This window comes from Tyto alba, unplaced genomic scaffold (assembly GCF_018691265.1).
Source record: "Tyto alba isolate M040663 unplaced genomic scaffold, T.alba_DEE_v4.0 Super-Scaffold_18, whole genome shotgun sequence".
In the NCBI taxonomy this organism is placed as follows: Eukaryota; Metazoa; Chordata; class Aves; order Strigiformes; family Tytonidae; genus Tyto; species Tyto alba.
In genome coordinates, this window is record NW_024881280.1 from 30,549,067 (window position 1) to 30,568,659 (window position 19,593).

Below are 19,593 nucleotides of genomic sequence, written 5' to 3' on the forward strand. Positions count from 1 at the left end.
TGTAAAAGTTTCAGAAAGCAAACAATAGATAACTTTATCACTTATTCCAAGCAGCATTCTTGTGTCTATGGTCTCAAATCAGTGGTCAAGCTTATGCCACGTAAATCATTTATTTACAAATGCAAGAGCAGACCAGCCCTACTATCATATATGCACACATTGACCACTACCCAAAAAAGAAGACTCCTCAGTAAGAACAAGTAACAAACTAACAATTTTTAAGACATCCCTGTGCAATAGATTTGCTTATTCATAGATAACAGATCATTTCTATGTTAAGGACAATGGCAGTAATTACTTTTTCATTTGAAATGCACTTTTAAAAAAGGCAGACTTAACAGTTCTGTAGGAAAACCGATTAACTAACACTCCCATTTCATTATACAGGGTAACCCAAAAATTACTCTAAGGTCAAAAGGGAATCCAAAGCACAGTTCAGATCTTTACCAAGCACTCCTACCACCCAGATCACTACTGAGACCATTGAAAAACCAACCAAACAAAAACACAAGGCTGAGAAAAGCCTATCACATTTACTGCATTGTATATCTGAGGATTTTCCGTGATGCCAGCCAGTACCTTGTCCGTACAAATTTTAGAGACCACAAATAATAATGGACCCCATGGTTTATCTACTGTTAAAGGACAGAGGAAAAACAGTGAAAGACTATCTTATACGTAAGTATATAAACATGCTTTTGCAAGAGAAAAATAGTCACATCAACAGATAAGGATTTTTGGGTTTGCTTCCTGTTTTCCTTCAACAGACACATAAAATCCAATTGTGTTTGAGTATACGGCACTTACTCTTCCCTATATGATTTGCAAAGCAACACTGGTAAGTGTTCCAAATGCTGTAAACACAAAAAAGCCCTTTCATCTCCTTTAAAGAAACTTCATATTTAGCTTCCTTAGTTAGAACAAAATATTATATAGACTATGGCAAACATTTATTAATCATTTTGAAAGAGGAACAGAAACAATCTGAGCTACTGATATCAAGAACTCCCACAGTTTATTTCTGAGCTTAGAACAAACACTGCTAATCTCACCGAAGGGAAGGACTTATTTCTAGAAGTCCTCAAATCAAAGATTGTGACTTGCTTGCAGAGAATTGTTTTAGAAAGCAAAGCATGAATTTTTTTCCTCTTCAATTCCCTAGCAGTATCTGTGAAGTAATTATTATAAAGGAAAGGAGGAAAAGTAAGAATAGAGAATAGGGAAATGTATTTGTAATAAACTACCTCTTACTTTCACAGTTACTGCAGAGACACTGTCTTAGTAGGAATTGCCTATTCCTTCAGACAATCCAAGGAAACACAAAAAATTAATTTCTCTGATTTTTCAAGTGCCCTGTATTGCCCATCCCCCCATGCCAAGGCACAGGGAAAAAAGTCTCCAACAACTGTAAAGACGCAAGATCTTCTCTATGGCTAGTTTCATACCCAGCTGGCTTTCCAGAAAAGGCATCAGAAAGAAGGTCAATACCCCCTTCTCTCAGCATACTTGAATTTAAGGGAAGCTACTCCAGCTAGCCATTCTTTTAAACACAGACTACTTACAGAGACCTAAATTCCATTCTACACGACGCCCAGAGCAACATAAGCACAACTTCCCAGAGCTGAAGACAGCATTTTATCACGTCTGCTCATACCGCAATGTAATTTCATTAGTACAGCTTTTCTACTGCCGTAGTTATGCTAGTGTTTCTAAGCATCTTCAAGTTTCTCAGAGTTAAAGAGAAAAGCAAAACAGGAAAACTCATCTCTTCTGAAGTGAACACCTACTTGTTAATCCAAGCAGTCAATAAAACCACAACAATATTTGGGGATTTCTTGTAATATTATCTGAGATAACGGTTGTGAAACAGCTGGTCACCCTTTTCCTCTAAATGTAATAGCATTCAAATATTTGTATTTCTTAAGAGTAAAAAATAGACTTTTATAATATTTTTAAACAGAATAGTTCAGTATTTTCACATATGCATTTGTTTCTTAAGAACCACATGCCAGCCAATTCTTGTTTTACAGTACAGCCCTTTGACAGACAAGCACATTCTAGAGGGGCTGAAAAAGTTCAAACTAGAGATAAAAGCTGGGACAAGGATTGATGATTGTTTTAGATCCTGGGGAGAGTGAATCTCTCTCTGATGAACTCTCCCCAAAGCAGAAGAGCAGCACACCAGTATATGGAGAGGTCATCAAGGAAGAAATCTGCTCAGGAAACAGGAGATGGTTTAACTATGGAATTTACACTGTTTTGCTGTAAACTGTCAGGATTGCTCCTACAAGCACCTCTGAGGAAAAAAGACCAGGCTCCGCTGTGACACTGGTTCTTCCTGTGGTATGAGAAAAAAGGCCAGAATCACTTAAATTTTTAATTTTGGCCCAATATTTGCTTCTTCTCTTCACTCTGCCAAAGGCAAGGTTCTGAAGTAATTCTAAAGATGTGGAAGAAACTAAGAACACGAAAAACACACCAACAAACCACTCAAGTCCTGAGGAAGTCTATTTTAATAAGAAGAATATTATTTTCATTCAGTGTTTGGATTTTAAATACCAGAGCTAAAGGCAGCACTGAGGAAAGCAAGACAAACTCCTGAGTTCCCCCCCAGTCCCTGCTCCAACAGGGCAAAAGTCATAAAAATAGACTGGGGAAAGACAAGCTTTAACAACAGAGTTTGAAGTATCTATGGCACAGGCTTCCCAGCCGTGGTCTGCAACCTGCTTGCTGACAGGCTGCAACATGCAAGATGGGAGGAGGGACCCATTGCCTAATGAGGCATAATAACTAAAAGAGCTTTCATTTAACATTCTTCCACGAAGAGCTGCCCGGTGTCTGCTGACACAGGCTAGCAGTGCACAAGATCTCATTACAATCGTATATGATTAAAGTTAAGTGCGGCATCTTTTGCTAACTGCAAAGTAGCAATTCACATGCACCTGACACTTCCACTGAACCTAATGAGTATTTCCATGTTTCTGTAAATAGAACTAATTAATAGCCAATCATTTAACTTGGTAAATGCAACATTAAATTTGAATGTGGGTCAGCAGCAGTAAAGACAGTCTCACCTTACTCAACATACATCATCTAAATATAAACACAGTTATTTGAACAGGCAATATGAGACGTAAAACGGCCTGCAGCAATAACACTACAATCCTGTAATGTCACAGTCTAATTTACAGACAACATCCCTCACATACTTAACAAGAATTTGCTATTGTAATACAACACAGCCATCTTGACAGATACCTGGAATAGTCTACTAATCTATACACCACAGTAAATATAAACACAATTTCTTTACTAAATGTCAGACCTGTAAATTGCTGTTCATCTATAAGCATTTGTAGAAAGATTCACTAATTTGTAAAGTATTATAAACTCAATTTTCAATTATGTATTTTGACCTATGCAGCAGTATCAGAATTATATTACCTAAGATTTCAATAAGCTTAATTCCTAGTTAAACATATATGTTATTTCAAAGTTACTGACAATTTGCACCTCCCCAAATTAACGCCTCGATATCCCACTGTGCATGCATCTCATCTCTGCTTCCATAAGCAAACAAAAATTGCTTAGAAAGATAGGAGAGATTGCCATGCATAATATCTGAATAATGCCTATGTGTGCTTTCCGGTATATTACCTCATTCATATACTGTTGAAAACTTGCAGAAACTTAATTGTCGTGTTCCCAGAGGCCATATCCCTAGGAGAATATTATCTTCAGCCATTATTAAAGTGGATTCTAAATATATGCTTCTGTATGGTAACAGCACATACAGAATTTTTTTCTGGTTGGTCTTGTAGAGGAGTAGGAAAAGTTGAAACTAGCTACACAAGCCTAACGTGAAAATAAAAACAAAACAACTACTTTATGGATTAAAACTTATTTCAGTTCTTCATAAATTAAGATTTTCCTCAGTCTCAGAACTGAGCATTGCCAGTTAAACTGATCTAGTAATGAAACTAAACAAATGGATACTAAAGAGACAAAACTAACCTCTTATAACAAGGGAATCTACTCTACTTATTACAAGGTAGCAGTTCCAAAGCAAATACTTAAATATCAAGTACGTAAGAAATGTGCAAAAACCCCCTGTATTTTTCTCTGAGCCAAGACTTGCCACCACAGTCTCAAGACTGTCCGTCCCTCTTCCTGGCCCCTGCCCAGCCTTATTTCTTAGCTTTGCTCTTGCTGCATAAGACAGCTTTAATAACCGATACCAAAGTCCAAGCTACATTTGTGTCAGAAATAAGAAAAAAAGCTGATTCTTAAAACTTCATATTAAAGGTATGACCCACTCCTGGGACCTCTGAAGTGCTATTACAAAAGAAGGAAAGGCAAGGGCCAGCTCCAGCAACATTCATACCTCAGGATAACACTTTGCCACAACAAGAGTCATGCAAACCAGCCCACCTCCTCAAAACGTCCTTCTTTTATGACCATTTTTCTTTCCCTCATCACAACCTCATGAAATATGCTGGCACATGGAACCACAGACATTTTGGTACAGAAAATTGTTTTGTCAGGTGCTTCTCCTCCACTTTCATGTCAAATGTAATTACAAGCAAAGGGAGAAAAACTAACCAACAGATGCAAGTAAGTATTAGCATGTTTTTGCAAATACTAAGTGGCCCCTTGATTTGAAAAGCTCAATCTTTTCATGTCTATGTTTTAGAAGACATTTAAAAATTGCCCCGCTCAATTTCTTCATGTAAGTATTTCTATCTAAGAAAATTCTGTATTTAATATCAAAAACTATGATTTTACTAATACTCTACCCCACACAGCACCTTTCACATACATATACAGAGTCATTACTTAAAAGCACAGCATCAAAATCAGCTCTTTTCTTAAAGTAAAGAAAAAAGCAGATCTAATCCAGAACTATATTCTGTGGGCGCACACACACAAAAAAAAGAAGCAGTGTAAGGTCATAAAAGTATGCCTGTCTACAAAGTTAACCACATAAAAGAAGACCGTCCACCACTACACTTCCATTTTTAACTGGTGAATTTCAGAAAATGGTGGAGAAAGGCAAGAAAATATCAGAATTACACTATCAGTGTACTGTGTGGTAGTTACTTCCTTGCAACTTTTGCATGAGGGATATTTAAACAGTGCTGAGTCCTGACCTATGCTAATCAAGTTTCTGAGGCTTTGTCTCATGCATATTCACATGGCTAGTCTACTCTCTGCTGTTTTAATGGACATAGCAGCAGGTAACTTTTCATCAGATCACACTTGCATCTTCTTCTAGTCAAGATAAGGTATTAGACACCACTGCTAGCAGCAGCTTTTGTTGCCAGAGTCAGGGAAAAAAAAAAAACCAAAAAAAACAAAACAAACAACTTGTCCCGTTACTTAAATTTCTTTCCAAAGCACTTTTTTTGCTCACCATTATAAACAACTGCCCATGAGCTTTTCAGTCTGAAGAGATACAGCCGTTCCTTTATCACCACACTAACCATTTTTAACATTTTCCCTAGGAGGAGTGACAGGCAGGAACCACTTCCAAGCGCTGCTCGGGCACCGAGGCCCTGGGATTCCCTGCACATCACAGGCTGGCGCAGAGCTTCACGGAAAGAAAACGGAAAGGATTTCAAAGGTAATTTGATACAATTTTTTTAGAATTTTGTTGAAATTTTACAATGTTACATTTTGACAAATCTATCAAGAAGCTTTCTCTGGAAGATCTGAAGCAGCATTTCACTAACTAGACATTTCCAAGAAAAGAACAGCAATAATTTAATCTGCCTTGGTGGGTTTGAGAGCCTTTGAATCCTTTTCTTGACTTACTATCATTCCATATTATGCCTCACATTCTTCTAAATATGCTGTCCTCATCTAAAGCTATAAGCAGCACAGAGACTTACAAGCATTATTTTAAAGATATATATGCATTTAATTCATACATGTAATAAACAATTTGAGGACCCCCTTGGTGAGTGCATTGCAGGCAGTAAACAGCTTTAGTTCTTTGGTTTAATGACAGAGTTATTCCAAATGGAAGACTGCATGGGTGCAAAGACTAAATTTTATGTTCTGGACGACTGTAATGAAGACTTTCATAATGAAGACTATTGTAATTTAATGAAGATTTTGCAGTGAGGTTTATAAACAACCTTGATGGATAATGCATTCAGACACACTCTGAAGAGGCAGTAAGAATTTTCCTCTTTTGATTTTTGTCACATCATATTTTCTAACAACATAAATACATACAGATATATATTTATGCACATATACGTATACATGCACATACATAAATACACTCCCTCTTCACAAGTCAAGCAAGTGTTTGAGGATCTCACTTCCCCTCCCATGTTCTAATTCCATTTCCTCTCCCCACAATTGTCACTACTGCTGTTTCTCTTCCCCTTCTTTCTAGCCATCAGTAGATAAAACTCCAGCAAAATTTAGCTTGAACCTGACCTTGGACCCATTTTTGCACTTCGTTGCATCCATACACACACGCTGAATCCTCCTTTGCTGTGAAGAACCGAATGACATACTTCATATGTTCCACAAGCAAAAGTAAGAAGGGATATAAGGAAAGCAGGTCATTTCTAAGGGATTGTTGTGAACAGTTAACTGCCTAGGGTTACAGCACAACATGCTCATTTAAGTACCCTGTAACCACTATAGTAGAAGAAACATCAACTCAAGCACCCCACTCAAACTATCACCTCTGAGGTTACAGAATGAAATCCCAGAGTGAGAAGGTAAGCACTGGGGGGTGGTCCCACCTTAAATAAGGAAAAATTTTTAATGCAACTAAAAATGTACCATTAGCTATCTGCCCTATGCCTTCGTCAGAAGTACATCCGTATCAGACCACTACACAACAGCATACAAGGCTGCAAATCCACTGGAACTGCCTTTGCCCCAAACTGGATTGAAATGGGGCAACTAAAATGGCAACTAAAACTTTAACTGCCTCTGTGCAGGCTGCTGCACTGAACAGTGCAGCCTGATGCTTGCCAACAGGCAGCACGGTCAGTCCCTCACTGCTTAATAACATGGTGCTATGTTATTAAGCATATATTATTATAATATAAGATTGGCAAAGAAATAAAAATCTAAATAGTCAGAGGAGTTTTACCTTTATATAATCAGGTTACCCTTGAATTGCAAGCAGAAATACAAACCCCAATGAAGCACAAAATCTCTGTAAGAATAACTTGTATTTAGTTGGGTAACACCTACAAGCCACAGTCACCTCTGAATTCAGACTGAAGTTTTATAGTCCACTCTTGCAAAAAGTAATTCCAGGGGGAAGGGGGAAGAGAGTGAGAACTAACTGTATACTACTGAGTAGAAACATATACTGTTCAGCTGTCAATTACTCTAAACTTATCTAGACATTGAACACTAAATTTAAGACTGCTCTGTAACTTCTACTTCGTTCTAGAACACACAGAAGACAATATAGATGCAACGTGCTACCATGGGAAGAAGGGATATTAAATTTTATTAATCTTCCATTCAAACTGGAAACACAGTAGCAAAGAAAGATGATTCTGAACATGAACAGGACACCAGCAAAATCCCAGTAGTTTGCTCAGGTAAACTGGTAGCCAGTCACCCAACAGAACTGACCAAAGTAATGACATCTGGTCAAGATCAGATCAGGCTTGATATGACAGATTTCAATGTTTAAGTGTAAAACTTGAAATCGGAAGCAAAACCCCACCAGCACATCTAGGCAGAACACAGAAAGCTGCTTTTCTTACCATTTTTTTTTTATAAACTGAGCTTAAAAAACATTCCAGGGTAGAAAAGATGCATATTTTACTATTCTCCAATAAATTGTTTTTACCTTAAGTAAAATTAATAATACTAATTCTTTCTGCAAAACTGATGCCTTTATGTTTCAACTGTTCTATATCCTTATGAGGTCAAATAAAAAGAGCCAGAAGAGTTGAGCTCTGGGAAAAGATTTGATTAAATTACTGTGATTCCTTGGACATATAAGCAAACTTAGGAACTTGAAGCTGATCAAGTCCAACATTGCATTTTCATGGAAAGAACATGACAAGTTCAACAGACATCCTCATAGATTAAAAAAAAAAAAAAAAAAAAAAAAAACCAAAACAAAAAAAAAAAAAAAAAAACAAAACAACACAAAAACAAAACAAAAAAAACCACTAAGCTGACTAGAAGTCTATCCATACCAGACATTGCCAGAAAGCCCACACAGATGCTGTACAAGGGAACTGGGCAGATTTAAATCATATATAAGAACTCTCAATGTACTCACTTCCCACTTTAATCTAAATATTGCCCAGATTTAGGAAGCATCCTTTTGTCTCTGCTACCAGTTAGTTCTCTTATTTCCTTGACATCTCTATAGAGAATGATTCATGCTTGTCTAACGTTTACTAGAGGACTGTGTTGGTGGAAAACAGTCACTCTCTTCCAAGACTAATGTTAGAAACAATCCTTGACCAGTTGTCAGTGAATGCTATCGAAGTCTGTCATAAACTGTGTTTGCTGACTTTGACACTCTTGCCATAACAAAAAGTGCATATGCACATCAAACCCAAGCTTAAACAGAACAGACGAAAGCAAACATTTAGGCACAGTAAATTCTAATAAACCTACAGCATGCAAACTGCCACTTTCCTCAACACACTGACCCTGCTTACAGTCTATTAATGAGTTTTCTAAACTGAAGTGGCACTGCCACCTTAAGACACAAGGCCAGCATTACAATTTTCACTATACAAGATTAGCAAAATTTTTTTTTTTTTAAATTAGCTTCACTGCCTGAATTTTCCTATATTCAGTTAAGAAAAAATCAAAAATAGAACTGCACAAGAAATGCACCCCTTTAAGTCATTTTATCATGTTATTACTATTTTTCTCTATTAAGTAGCAATTTAGTTAAGCAATTTAGCTTATGTTGAGCATTTTAACATTCAGTAAAAAGCATCACAGTGAATCAAGGCTGTCCAATTCTGTCCACAGTAACTGCAAAACTGCACTAATTTTGTAACTCTTAACTTTCAGCAATAGTTATAATACTTCTAGTATCTAGCCACAGCTATTGTAACATTTACATATGGAAGGACTTTTAAATACACACATAAAAAATCTGTCTGGGTGACAGCACAGTTCGAATATTAATTGAGGTAAAAGTCTTGTCACAACCTAGCACAAACTGAGCAATTTAAAGGAGACAAGCTATACTCTTATTTATCTACTGTGGTACTCCACCACTGTGTTGATGATACGCACGCCAAAAAATTCTTTGACTTCAGACAAGATATGAATTAACTTTTTAAAAACTATTTCTGCGATATTATACGGGAAAGAGCAATCTTACCTTTCGTAGAATATGCTTCAGCAATCATTCGTAGCCTATATGGTGGCACTGCAGCTAGCTGCAAGTCATCAACTCCAACTCTGGCATACGTGTTCAGAGCTTCTTTGTAATCACCTTCCACATAGTTTAACTTGGCCATAATCAGGTTAGCTTCTTGTAGGAATTCTGGCTAGAAGGAAGAGGAATAAGAAAGGTTTTTTTTCCCTGAAAAACACACCTAATGCTTTCTGATAATTATTTGCTCTGTTTTCTATATATATTCACTGTAGAAACCCTCAGGATATTTCTTGTAATAGAGCAACAAACCAACAAAATTCTGACTTCCTGTAATATTTGGGAAGTTTGCAGTAGAGGGTGAATCCACAAAACGTCACTCCACCAAGATACATTTATTTTATATATATTCACAAATGTACACATGCACCAGAAATAGCTCTCAGTCAGAATGCAGCTTTGCCAGGTGACAAAACTAAAGGCAGCTTATCATTGCAACCCCTCCAATTATTTTTTTCTAACACCGCAAGCACAGCTGAAAATAACAGAGCATCAAAACTTACTGATGTATGTTCCACAACCCATATATTTAATATGCACAATTTCAAAGTATCAGTGCAGAAGAAAAGTCTTGAAAAAAAGATTAATGGAATAATGAAGAAAGAAAAGGAAGAAAAATTAATACTCCCACAAATCGCAGGAAAGAAAACGTTACAGATGACTGTAAAACAAGGTCCTATTGATCTCTCAAAAGATGAACATTGAGTACAGAAAAGAGAAACTGATGTAGTAGCTACAACAATAGTTAGGTAAAAGAAGGGCCAGAATGGTTAAGAACATCAAAAGGTTACGACAGAAAATGCTCTCAAGTATTAACGTCATTTTCTGCACCTGAAAACATAACTTAAGGAACCTCTCCTGATTACTTAAGAAACCATTACAGAAATTCGTGAAGTTTTTTGCATTTTTAAATGCTTCTATTTGATGCACTGCAGTGAATGTTATGAGTTATATAAACTCCCAAGAAAAACTTACACAAAACAGGTTGTAACTACTCCACTTTAGCATCCCAGAAGACAATGACAATTTTCTTATTCTTCTAATGTAAGAAGATTTGAGAAATTTAGCTGAACAAAAATCCACAAACCAACAAAGAGCCATGAAATAGCATAGTGCTGATGATGTTCTGGGAATAGCAATGATAATAAAACACCACACAAGCACTTTCCACATTTTTCTCCACGATCAGCAGTTTACTCCAGTCACTATCAGGTTTTCTAATTCTTGCTCAGACTGACTTACATACCTTCAGGTTTCCCCTGTCGAGCGCTGCCGTGAGATGTTTCCTGACCTCAGTCAGCTTTGGCCGGGGGCCCCGTGGACTACTAGTCTGTTTAAGAGCATTTTCCTTCAAAAATTGTTCTAGTTTGGACTCCCCAAGAAGAAGTTCTGCCATGTCATCTGTAAATAAAAATCACACACATGAAATATTTGAAACCATTTTATTTCACCAACATTTCAGTGGAGGCAGCCAGCACCTGAATTTTAAATACAAACTAACCAAGACAGCGTCACGTATTCAGATTTAACAAAAGTAATTTGGTACTTTGTTGTACTTTCCAATTTATCTTTTACCTGCCTGATTCATTGTAGAATCCTTGTAGCCTCCTGTGTTCTAAATCACAATGAATTAGAAGATTAACCTCAAGTCAGTATTCTCCCCTTCCTCTTAAAAAGCAACACTTGATTCAAAAGCCTTACACAGTTTTCTAAATGTGACAAGATACACTTCTGATACTTTACCAAAAAAATGGGGTGTGTTTCACAAAATGCCTATTGTAGTTTCAGGTATGAATACTGATGTTGGATTAATTTATGCAACTGGTCTTGTCACATGTCCCTCATGATGGCTTTGTTCACCATCTATATCTCAGCTATAAGAACACAGATATCACTCAGTCCTTGTTAAAGCTTCAGCCATCCCAAGTCTTCAGTATGAAAGTCCATTTCTCATCATTCTCCCCATTCCTTAGAAATACTTGAAGGTAGAATGCAATACCAGGTTCCCAGTAGAGCTGCAGCTAGCACATTTGCTGAAATTCAAGAATCTGGTCATCCCCTACAGTGCCCTTATCTAGGATCACTAAACGTATTTTACTGAAATACGTTGAGTTGTTCTAGTGAGAAGAAAGCTGTAAAAGTCATCACCTCACTACCTGGGACTTGAAAGGATCAGATTATGTCTTGCGTGCAATACCTGAATGACCCAGATTTGAACTAACAATAAATAAAATATATTTTTTAAAGGTGAAGGGCAAAAAGCTAACAATCAGAGCAGTGCTCAGCACCCTATAACCCTTAGCACTGTCCTTAGAGGTCATGGGATGGGACAGAAAGACCAGGACATGCAGAAGTCAGTGTTACCCCAGAGGAAAAGTTTTCCCTCAGTAAGTATAAAAGGTGAGAGAATGCTGATGCATTTAAGTACAGCAAATTTCAGTCTTGTGTCAGCTGGACTAGTATACGACCCATGTACAACGCCATTACACAGTAAGCTGTAAGGACCAGTGCTGTCCTGTAGTATGTCCTATCAAGTCGAAAGGCAATAACCTAGAATTTTTTTTTTCCTTAAAACCTCCAGCTAACTGCTGATTCTTAAACCACAGTTTCTTCAAGAGAGAGTTTAACAGACCAGACAAATAGCAAAAGCATCAAGGGAGTGCTTATTTTTCCATTTATGTTTTTTATTTGGTGTTCTGGGAAAAATATCCATGGTAATCTAACATTTATTTGTTCTCAACTACCATTCACTCATGTTTTACTGCTTAAACAATACTGCAGAAGGGAAAGCTTTCAGTATTCGGATGAAGACAAGCCATACCACAGATGCAGCCTGGTTAACAAACGACTAATTTTCTGGCTTTCAGATCACAGTTGTCAAATTCATCTATCTCAAATTTGCAGTCACAGTTCCATTCCTCTTCTTCCAAAGTTTCTACTGATACTTCAGCTATACTCATCTCATCTCTAGATCAGACAATACCAAATAATCTGAAGTGTCTCTTTCTAGATGCACTTTCTTCTTTTAAGAGCACCTTTACACCTCCTCACATGTGCTTTGTTTAGCCAAAACTGTGCACACTCTGCTCAATTTATCCTTGTAACAACAATGCACTCTGGATACAGCTTTGATACATGCTAGCCAAAAAATGTGGGTTCCTTGAAAGATAAGGCAAGGAATAACAAAGCATCTCCCTGGTGCAGCATTACTTTACAGACATTTGAAAAAACAGAACATTTGTCATCTTTCAAATGCATATCAAAGGCATCCAGTTCCCAGTTAAAAAAAAAAACAAAACAAAACCAAAAAAACCCCCAAACTACTACCACTCAATAATACAGCTATAGTGTAACAATTAAATCTTATTACCTAATAATTGCCAATGAAAAAAATGCTTTTATTTACCTATTCAATTCTCATATGGTGAATGGCAGTTTGACATGCATCACTAAGTCCATCATAAAATCTGCACATCCCTTAAAGAAGTTGATCAGTTTACACAGTTTGACTGAAATATTTTCATCTCAAACACCTGATATCCTGATAGATAAATTAACAAAACAAATAAGAGAAATTAAACTTAAGTTCTGAAAAATATAAAGGCTCAAAGTTTGTACAACGTAGTGTTTTAGATACAGCTTAGGGTATACTGCATTGAAGGATAGCTAATCCCCTTGCACACTGGATATTTAACATTTCTGAACAAAACTAGAATGAGAAGGCTCTACAGTCAGTAAGAATTATTTTAGTAATGCACAAAACCCCCATTGTTAGCTGCAGCAGGAAACAAGTGCGTTAAAGAGGACTTTAGCATTTGGCCTATCAGCACATTTATGACATAATGCGGCTTGCAGAGTCTTTCCTGTCTTTAGAAAACAAGGAGGAAAAAACATCTTTATTACAGCATGGGTTTTACCCATACATTACATCCCAAAGCAGGGAAAGGGGCAGTGAATGTTCTCAGCATAAGCACCTGAAGAGACCAACACCAGGCTTTGAAATCCCTTGTCCACAGCCTCCATTGCTCTACCACCTTGCAGCAGCAGCACCCCCAGCTCGGACAGTCACGGACAACTGCACCCCCCTTGGAAAGGGCCCGAGCCGGGGACCCCAGCCTGCCTCCCAGCCCCAGGCACAGGCCGGCACGCTGCCGGGCTCTGGGCTGAAGTTGGCCAAAGGCAAACTACTGCACTTGGCCCTCCGGGAAAGAGCAAGAGAGCCAGCTAGTAACATCCCCTCTCACTGCACCCAGCTCATTGCCCCGGACCACCCCTCGCTTCCGTAGTTTGCACAACTGCCGTTTTTAATTTCACAGCCTCTCGAAACTCCTGTCGTTTGAAGTTTCTTCTAACATATTATATATCTGAAATTTAAACCCTCTGAGGAAATGAAAGTAGAGAACCACCGAGTTTGTTCCCATACATTCACAATGTTATCAGTAAAATTCCAGGAATTTTTGAAGCAATTCACACTAATTTTGCTACTCTTTCATTGAATCTGTTCAGAAAAAGTGAGAGAAAAAATATATATTTCATTGTACTAAGTAAAGAAAAAAGAATAAAAAGCATACTTCAACATTTGGGCAGGCAACTCAACCCAGTCGAGTTTTGAGCATTTCCAAAGACACCACCACACACACACACCCCCCGTGGACAACCTCTTCTACCATTTGACTGTTCTCATCGTGGAATTTTTTTCCTTGCTATCCGTTCAACCTTTCCCTTGTTGCAGTTTTTGTTGATTGCTTCAGATACTTTCACTGTGCATTTCTGAGAAAAGGCCACCTCCATACTCAAGAGGGGGTGGGAGAGGGCAGCAGTAGGATCCCCTCTAAGATTTAACAAATGCAGCTCTCAGCTGTTTCTCTTACATCACACGCTTTTACCCCCCCTTACCATCTAGGCGGCCCTCCCCAAGGCTAACTCTACCACACCAATGTCTTTCTCATGCTGGGGAGCCCAAACCTAGATACAGTGGTCCAGATGTGGTCTCACAAGTGACAAGCAGTAAGGAATAATAATTTCTCTCAAACTGCTGACCACAGTCTTGCTAATACACTGTAGAGTGCGGTCAGTCTTCACTGACACAGCGGTTGCTGCCAACTCACTCTCCCTTTGTCGCTCACCAGGACCTTCAGATCCTTTTCTGCAAAGCATTTTAGCTGGTTGATCCCCAGGCTATACTGTTACAGTTATTCCTTCTCAAGAACAGGACCACGGCATCTGCATTTCCTGAACTTCATGAGTTTTGCCGTCAGTCCATTTCTCCAGCCTGCTGCCATCCCCCCGAACAGCAATCGTACACTACCCTCCAGTGTTCTATCGCCTGCAAAACCACTGAGGGTGCGCTCTCAATGCCTCTGCCACCAAGAAAAATACTAAACAGTATTGACTGCAGTATCAACTCCTGAGAAGCCCCACTTCTAATACATCACAGATCAGATTTTTTTTTTTTTTTAACCTATGATCAAGCCTCTGAGCCCAGACAGTTTTCCAACTACCTCTTGGTCAGCCTGTCTTTTCAGCTGAAATGCAAGATATATTATGGGGAACTGTGTGCAAAGTCTAGACAAAATTGAGGCCAACAATATCCACTGTCCCCATTTTATCCATACAGACAGTCACTTATCAAAAGCTATCTTGTTGGTTACTCCTTGATAAATCCTTGGCAACTGATCCCAGTCACCCTCCTATCCTTCCAACCAGTTTCCTGGGCATGCTTCCTCATCTTCCCAGGGCCTGAGGTTAGGCTGATCGACATGCCATCCCTGGATCCCCCTTCTTGACCTTGCAAATGGCCGTACGTGCCTTTTTCCAGCCATCGCCCCCAATCACCAGGACCTTTAAAAATGGACAGTGTCCTTGCAGTGACACTGGCCAGCTCTTTCAGCACTCTGAGGCAACCCATCTGGGTATAAGAGACTTGCATATGCCCCCTTTGCCCAACGCAGTCATCCTCTGTCAGATCATAATACTTCACAAGACTTTTCCATCAAATGGAGTAATTTTCCATCAATATCAACAGATTTTCTGCAAGCATTGATACATATACTAAAAAGCACAAATGGTACAGATAATTGTCACTTGCTGCAATAAAGCAAATTTTCAAAGAGAAGCAATATGCTAAAATGAGATTTTTTTAAAGATACTCAGCATCTATTTTGTTACAGTTTATTTTCTGCATGTTCCTTCTTGTCCTTCAAACAGAAATCTTTGCATAATTGATAAAAATCAACAGCTTGCGTAGCTTCAGTTTCAAGCATTAAACTGACCAAATCTAGATGTGACATTTCAGACCAAATCCTCTTTGTTACAGCCTTAGTCCGAATTTCACATTTCATTACTATTTGTTTATAATAATACTGTGGCTATGCTAAAGATAGATACTATCACCAACATTATCCTGCTCAAAGATAGCTTTAGCATAGCACTCTGCAGGACTACACTTTCTGCAACAGTTCCACCTCTCTGGAAATCAGAGTGTAAACTGCATGCACAGAAAAGGCAGCTGATTTTGTACACCAATGCAAGACAAGTTAATCTTTGGTGTAAGGGATTTAATATGTGCTGTGTGAAAGGGTTTGAGTCAGAGGCCCATTCCAAACTTACAAAACTCTGCTTCAGAACGTGTTCACAGGATGCAAACATTTTCCTGGCAAAGAACAAGTCACTGAAGGGTCCCTTCAGCACAGGCATTTACTAATAATATTCAGAAGACTCCAGAGAGTGTTTTGAACACACAATTTTTGTTTATGACCTTCTTTAAAAAGGTGATTAAAAAAAAAGCGGGCCTTGAAAATAATACTTGAGGTCAGCATAGCAATGTCCTACTTGGGAGAAGAACAATGAAGATTAGTTTTGCTAATTGTATTTTTAAAGCGAAGTGGTGACTTAAAAATGGGTAAAAATACGTCAAACTGTGTACTCTAAGTTTTAAGGGATGTGCAAATAGATACTTCTTCCCTGATCTGTACTCATCAAAACCAAAGTATTTCATTTAACAAGCAACATTTCTCTTTCCTTTTATTCAGTTCAGTGCTTCACCGAGCAAACTTCATTTCCAAAGAAGGTCGAGGAAACATGAACATCAAACATAGAGTGTCATTTGAATTCCTTGCTAAAACCAGTGCTTTGGTTCAGGAGCTGAAATATCGAGATCGTTTGCAATGAAATACACGAGGTCTATCACTGACATTCTTCGACACTTCAAATACCAGAACTTCAAACATGCAAAAGAAGAAAGCATCACACACGCCTTCCCTCTCATATGCATTCTTTTAAGTAGGTCTTGAAAATTCTTCTGGCCCACAGCCCTGTAACAAGTATTTAATTAAGTTAAATACAGTAGATCTATCTTTGTGGAGAGACAGGTAAAAAACACAGCTAGACTGTGCAAGAGCTGCCAGAGATGTTTTGTTTATATAAACTGCAAAACTGTGATGGAAGCATGTGAAACAACTGGTTTGGATAGTTACAATAGCTTAGCGGATATCTTGAAGAACATGTTAGACACTAAGGAAAAAGAAAATAAAACTTGCAGTGCCAGGTATGAAAATGCATTCCCTAAGGATTCTTAAAACAAAATGCTGAAACCATTGAACCATTGCTATTACTGAAGGGGAAAATAATCATTTTGCCTCTAACCAAACAACAGCACTGGCACATGCAAGAGCAGAGCATGGCCATACTCCCCTCCATACTCCAGTTGCTCAACAGCTGCACCACAGAAAGAGGAAGACCAGGTCTAGAAGCTCCAATTCTCACCCATTTATGGGTCCACAGTAGAACAAAGAGGCATAGACAGATCTAGCACTCTGCAGAATGTTTTTAAGATTATTCCTCCCTTGTACACTGCAGAATTTCTCACAGTCGGGAACGTAAGAGGAGAGAAACGGGAAGCGACCTCTGGAAAATTTAATTCAGCCTCTCTCTCTTCCCTCTCTCATCCTCCTCCCCTCCACCCTAAGATAAGTTCCTTCTCTCTGACCGTGACTTGAAAAAATATATTTTCTCTGAAGACAGGATACTAGCAAGAGCAAAGCCTTAAGTTCATGCTGGCGCATGCTCTGAAACCATCTAGACACCTTAAGAGGAGAATCAAAGTAGTCTATAGCACCCAGATATTTTGTTCTCACCCCTGAAGCAAGTTAGAAAAGCTACTGATTCATCCACTACCTAGGGACAGTCACAGTGCAGCAACATGTATTACACAATACTTTCCTCCAGAGGAGAGGCGGGAGAGGAGAAAACAACAGCCTCAACTTACACACGGATCCGATTAAGCATCAAACCCAAAGCTGATGTTCTAGGTCACCCACATACAGCACAACTCAACCTTTCCCTGTATCACTGCTATATATTGTGAGACAAAGCAACAGAAGAGAATCAGTTACTGTCAGACTGGCTTTCCTCACAGACGTGCTGCACTTGCTCAGCTGCTGGTGACTAACACTGGAAAACAACAGGTGACAGAACACACTGCATAAAAGTTACAAAAAAAGAGGGATTTGCTTATTTACCAAGTCACTCATCTGCTAAGGCAGTCGGTCAGGACCAGACATTAGCAATAAGTTTTTGAATCAAATTATGAAGGAAAGAGTGCTTTATTAACAAAGGACTGGCTTGAGTCATGTCAACCATGCTGTGCCAGTAAGATCGAGCCTCAATAGTGCTTATAAAGAAATTCCAATTACGTGGACATTTCTGAAAGAAACCATTTATGAAACCATAGCTCTAGCAGAGATTTTTATCAGTTTTAGCTATCCCTTAAGACATCTTGAAATAACGTAGGTCGCATCTAAGAAGAAATTGCTTTTCTTTTTCTTCCAGCACAGTATGAGTGATCTAGTTTATATTCTTCTATGAGATACTTTGTAAAGACAGAATTAAACTGTGTAAAATTTTTAGATACCTTGAGGTCTAGGCTTCTTTCAGCTGGTCTAAATAGATGCTCCAGAAGAAAAAAACCAAACTGTTAGTAAACAGTTTCAATACCATGAAAACCTGTTTCACACTTTTAGAAAATTGAGATAGCTATGGATCAATATAAAATTCTTGATCAGACTCCCTCTTATTCATCCATTCCTCTGATGAAGAGATCATCAACAACAATTAGTTAGTAGAGTTAGGGGATATTTGATGACTTATATCACAACTGCATTGCAGAACCACTTCTTAACTGGAGAAGGACAGTCTAGCTTGCCCATCTGTTTCTGCAACATCACACTATCACTGAAACCAGCCACCTGCCTAATAGGATGTCGTCTGCCTATAATCAAAGACAAGCCTGAGCACCTTGGAACTGCAAGACTAACTGAAGGGTGCTTTAGGTGAAACACCTATTTCTGTTAGCACCGAAAGCCAAAGCAAAAAATCCAGATACTTCTACACATGCAAGCTGTTTTCTTTCAGCTTAGAGAAAGCTTCGACACACTCATACAAAATGTCTTGAGAAGAACCTTGTGCAGACATGACTATCCCTCTTTGCAATATGGATCACAGAATCGTAGAATGGTTTGGGTTGGAAGGGACCTTACAGATCATCTAGTCCCAACCCCCCTGCCCCGGGCAGGGCCCCCTTCCCCCAGCCCAGGGGGCTCCCAGCCCCGTCCAACCTGGCCTGGAACCCTTCCAGGGAGGGGGCACCCACAGCTGCTCTGGGCACCCTGGGCCAGCGCCTCACCACCCTCACACTAAAGAATTTCTTCCTTATACCTAATCCAAATAACCCTCTTTCAGTTTAAAGCCATTACCCCTTGTTCTATCATTGTACTCCCTGACAAAGAATCCCTCCCCACCTTTCCTGTAGCCCCCTTTAAGTACTGGAAGGCTGCTATAAAGTCTCCCAGAGCCTTCTCTTCTCCAGGCTGAACCCCCCCAACTCTCTCAGCCTGGCCTCATAAGGGAGGTGCTCCAGTCCCCTGATCATCTTCGTGGCCTCCTCTGGACCCACCCCAACAGCTCCATGTCCTTCTTATGCTTGGGGCTCCAAAGCTGGATCAACCCTAACTGTTTTCAAAATGAGAACAAAGCCTGGCATAAATACAGGGTGGGGGAAAAAACCACACATGATGATGTGTCTGTGTAAAACAGTGTAAAATATTATAAAAATATAATAACAGCTGCTTTGCTACTTGATTTTTAGCATTAGTTCTAAATGAAGATACTGCGTGAGGTGACATCAATTAGTTGAA

General features: G+C 38.8%; 1 protein-coding gene across 1 annotated transcript in view; it reads right to left on the minus strand.

Annotated features, from left to right (window-relative positions):
* TTC7B (tetratricopeptide repeat domain 7B) overlaps positions 1-19,593 on the minus strand; it is a 142,683-nt gene that overhangs the window by 111,503 nt on the left and 11,587 nt on the right. The window contains exons 2-3 of the mRNA XM_033010547.2: positions 10,647-10,801; positions 9,347-9,515 (exon numbers count right to left, since the gene is read on the minus strand). Coding sequence (XP_032866438.2) covers positions 9,347-9,515; positions 10,647-10,801 — 324 coding nt within the window. The remainder of the gene's footprint in view (positions 1-9,346; positions 9,516-10,646; positions 10,802-19,593) is intronic.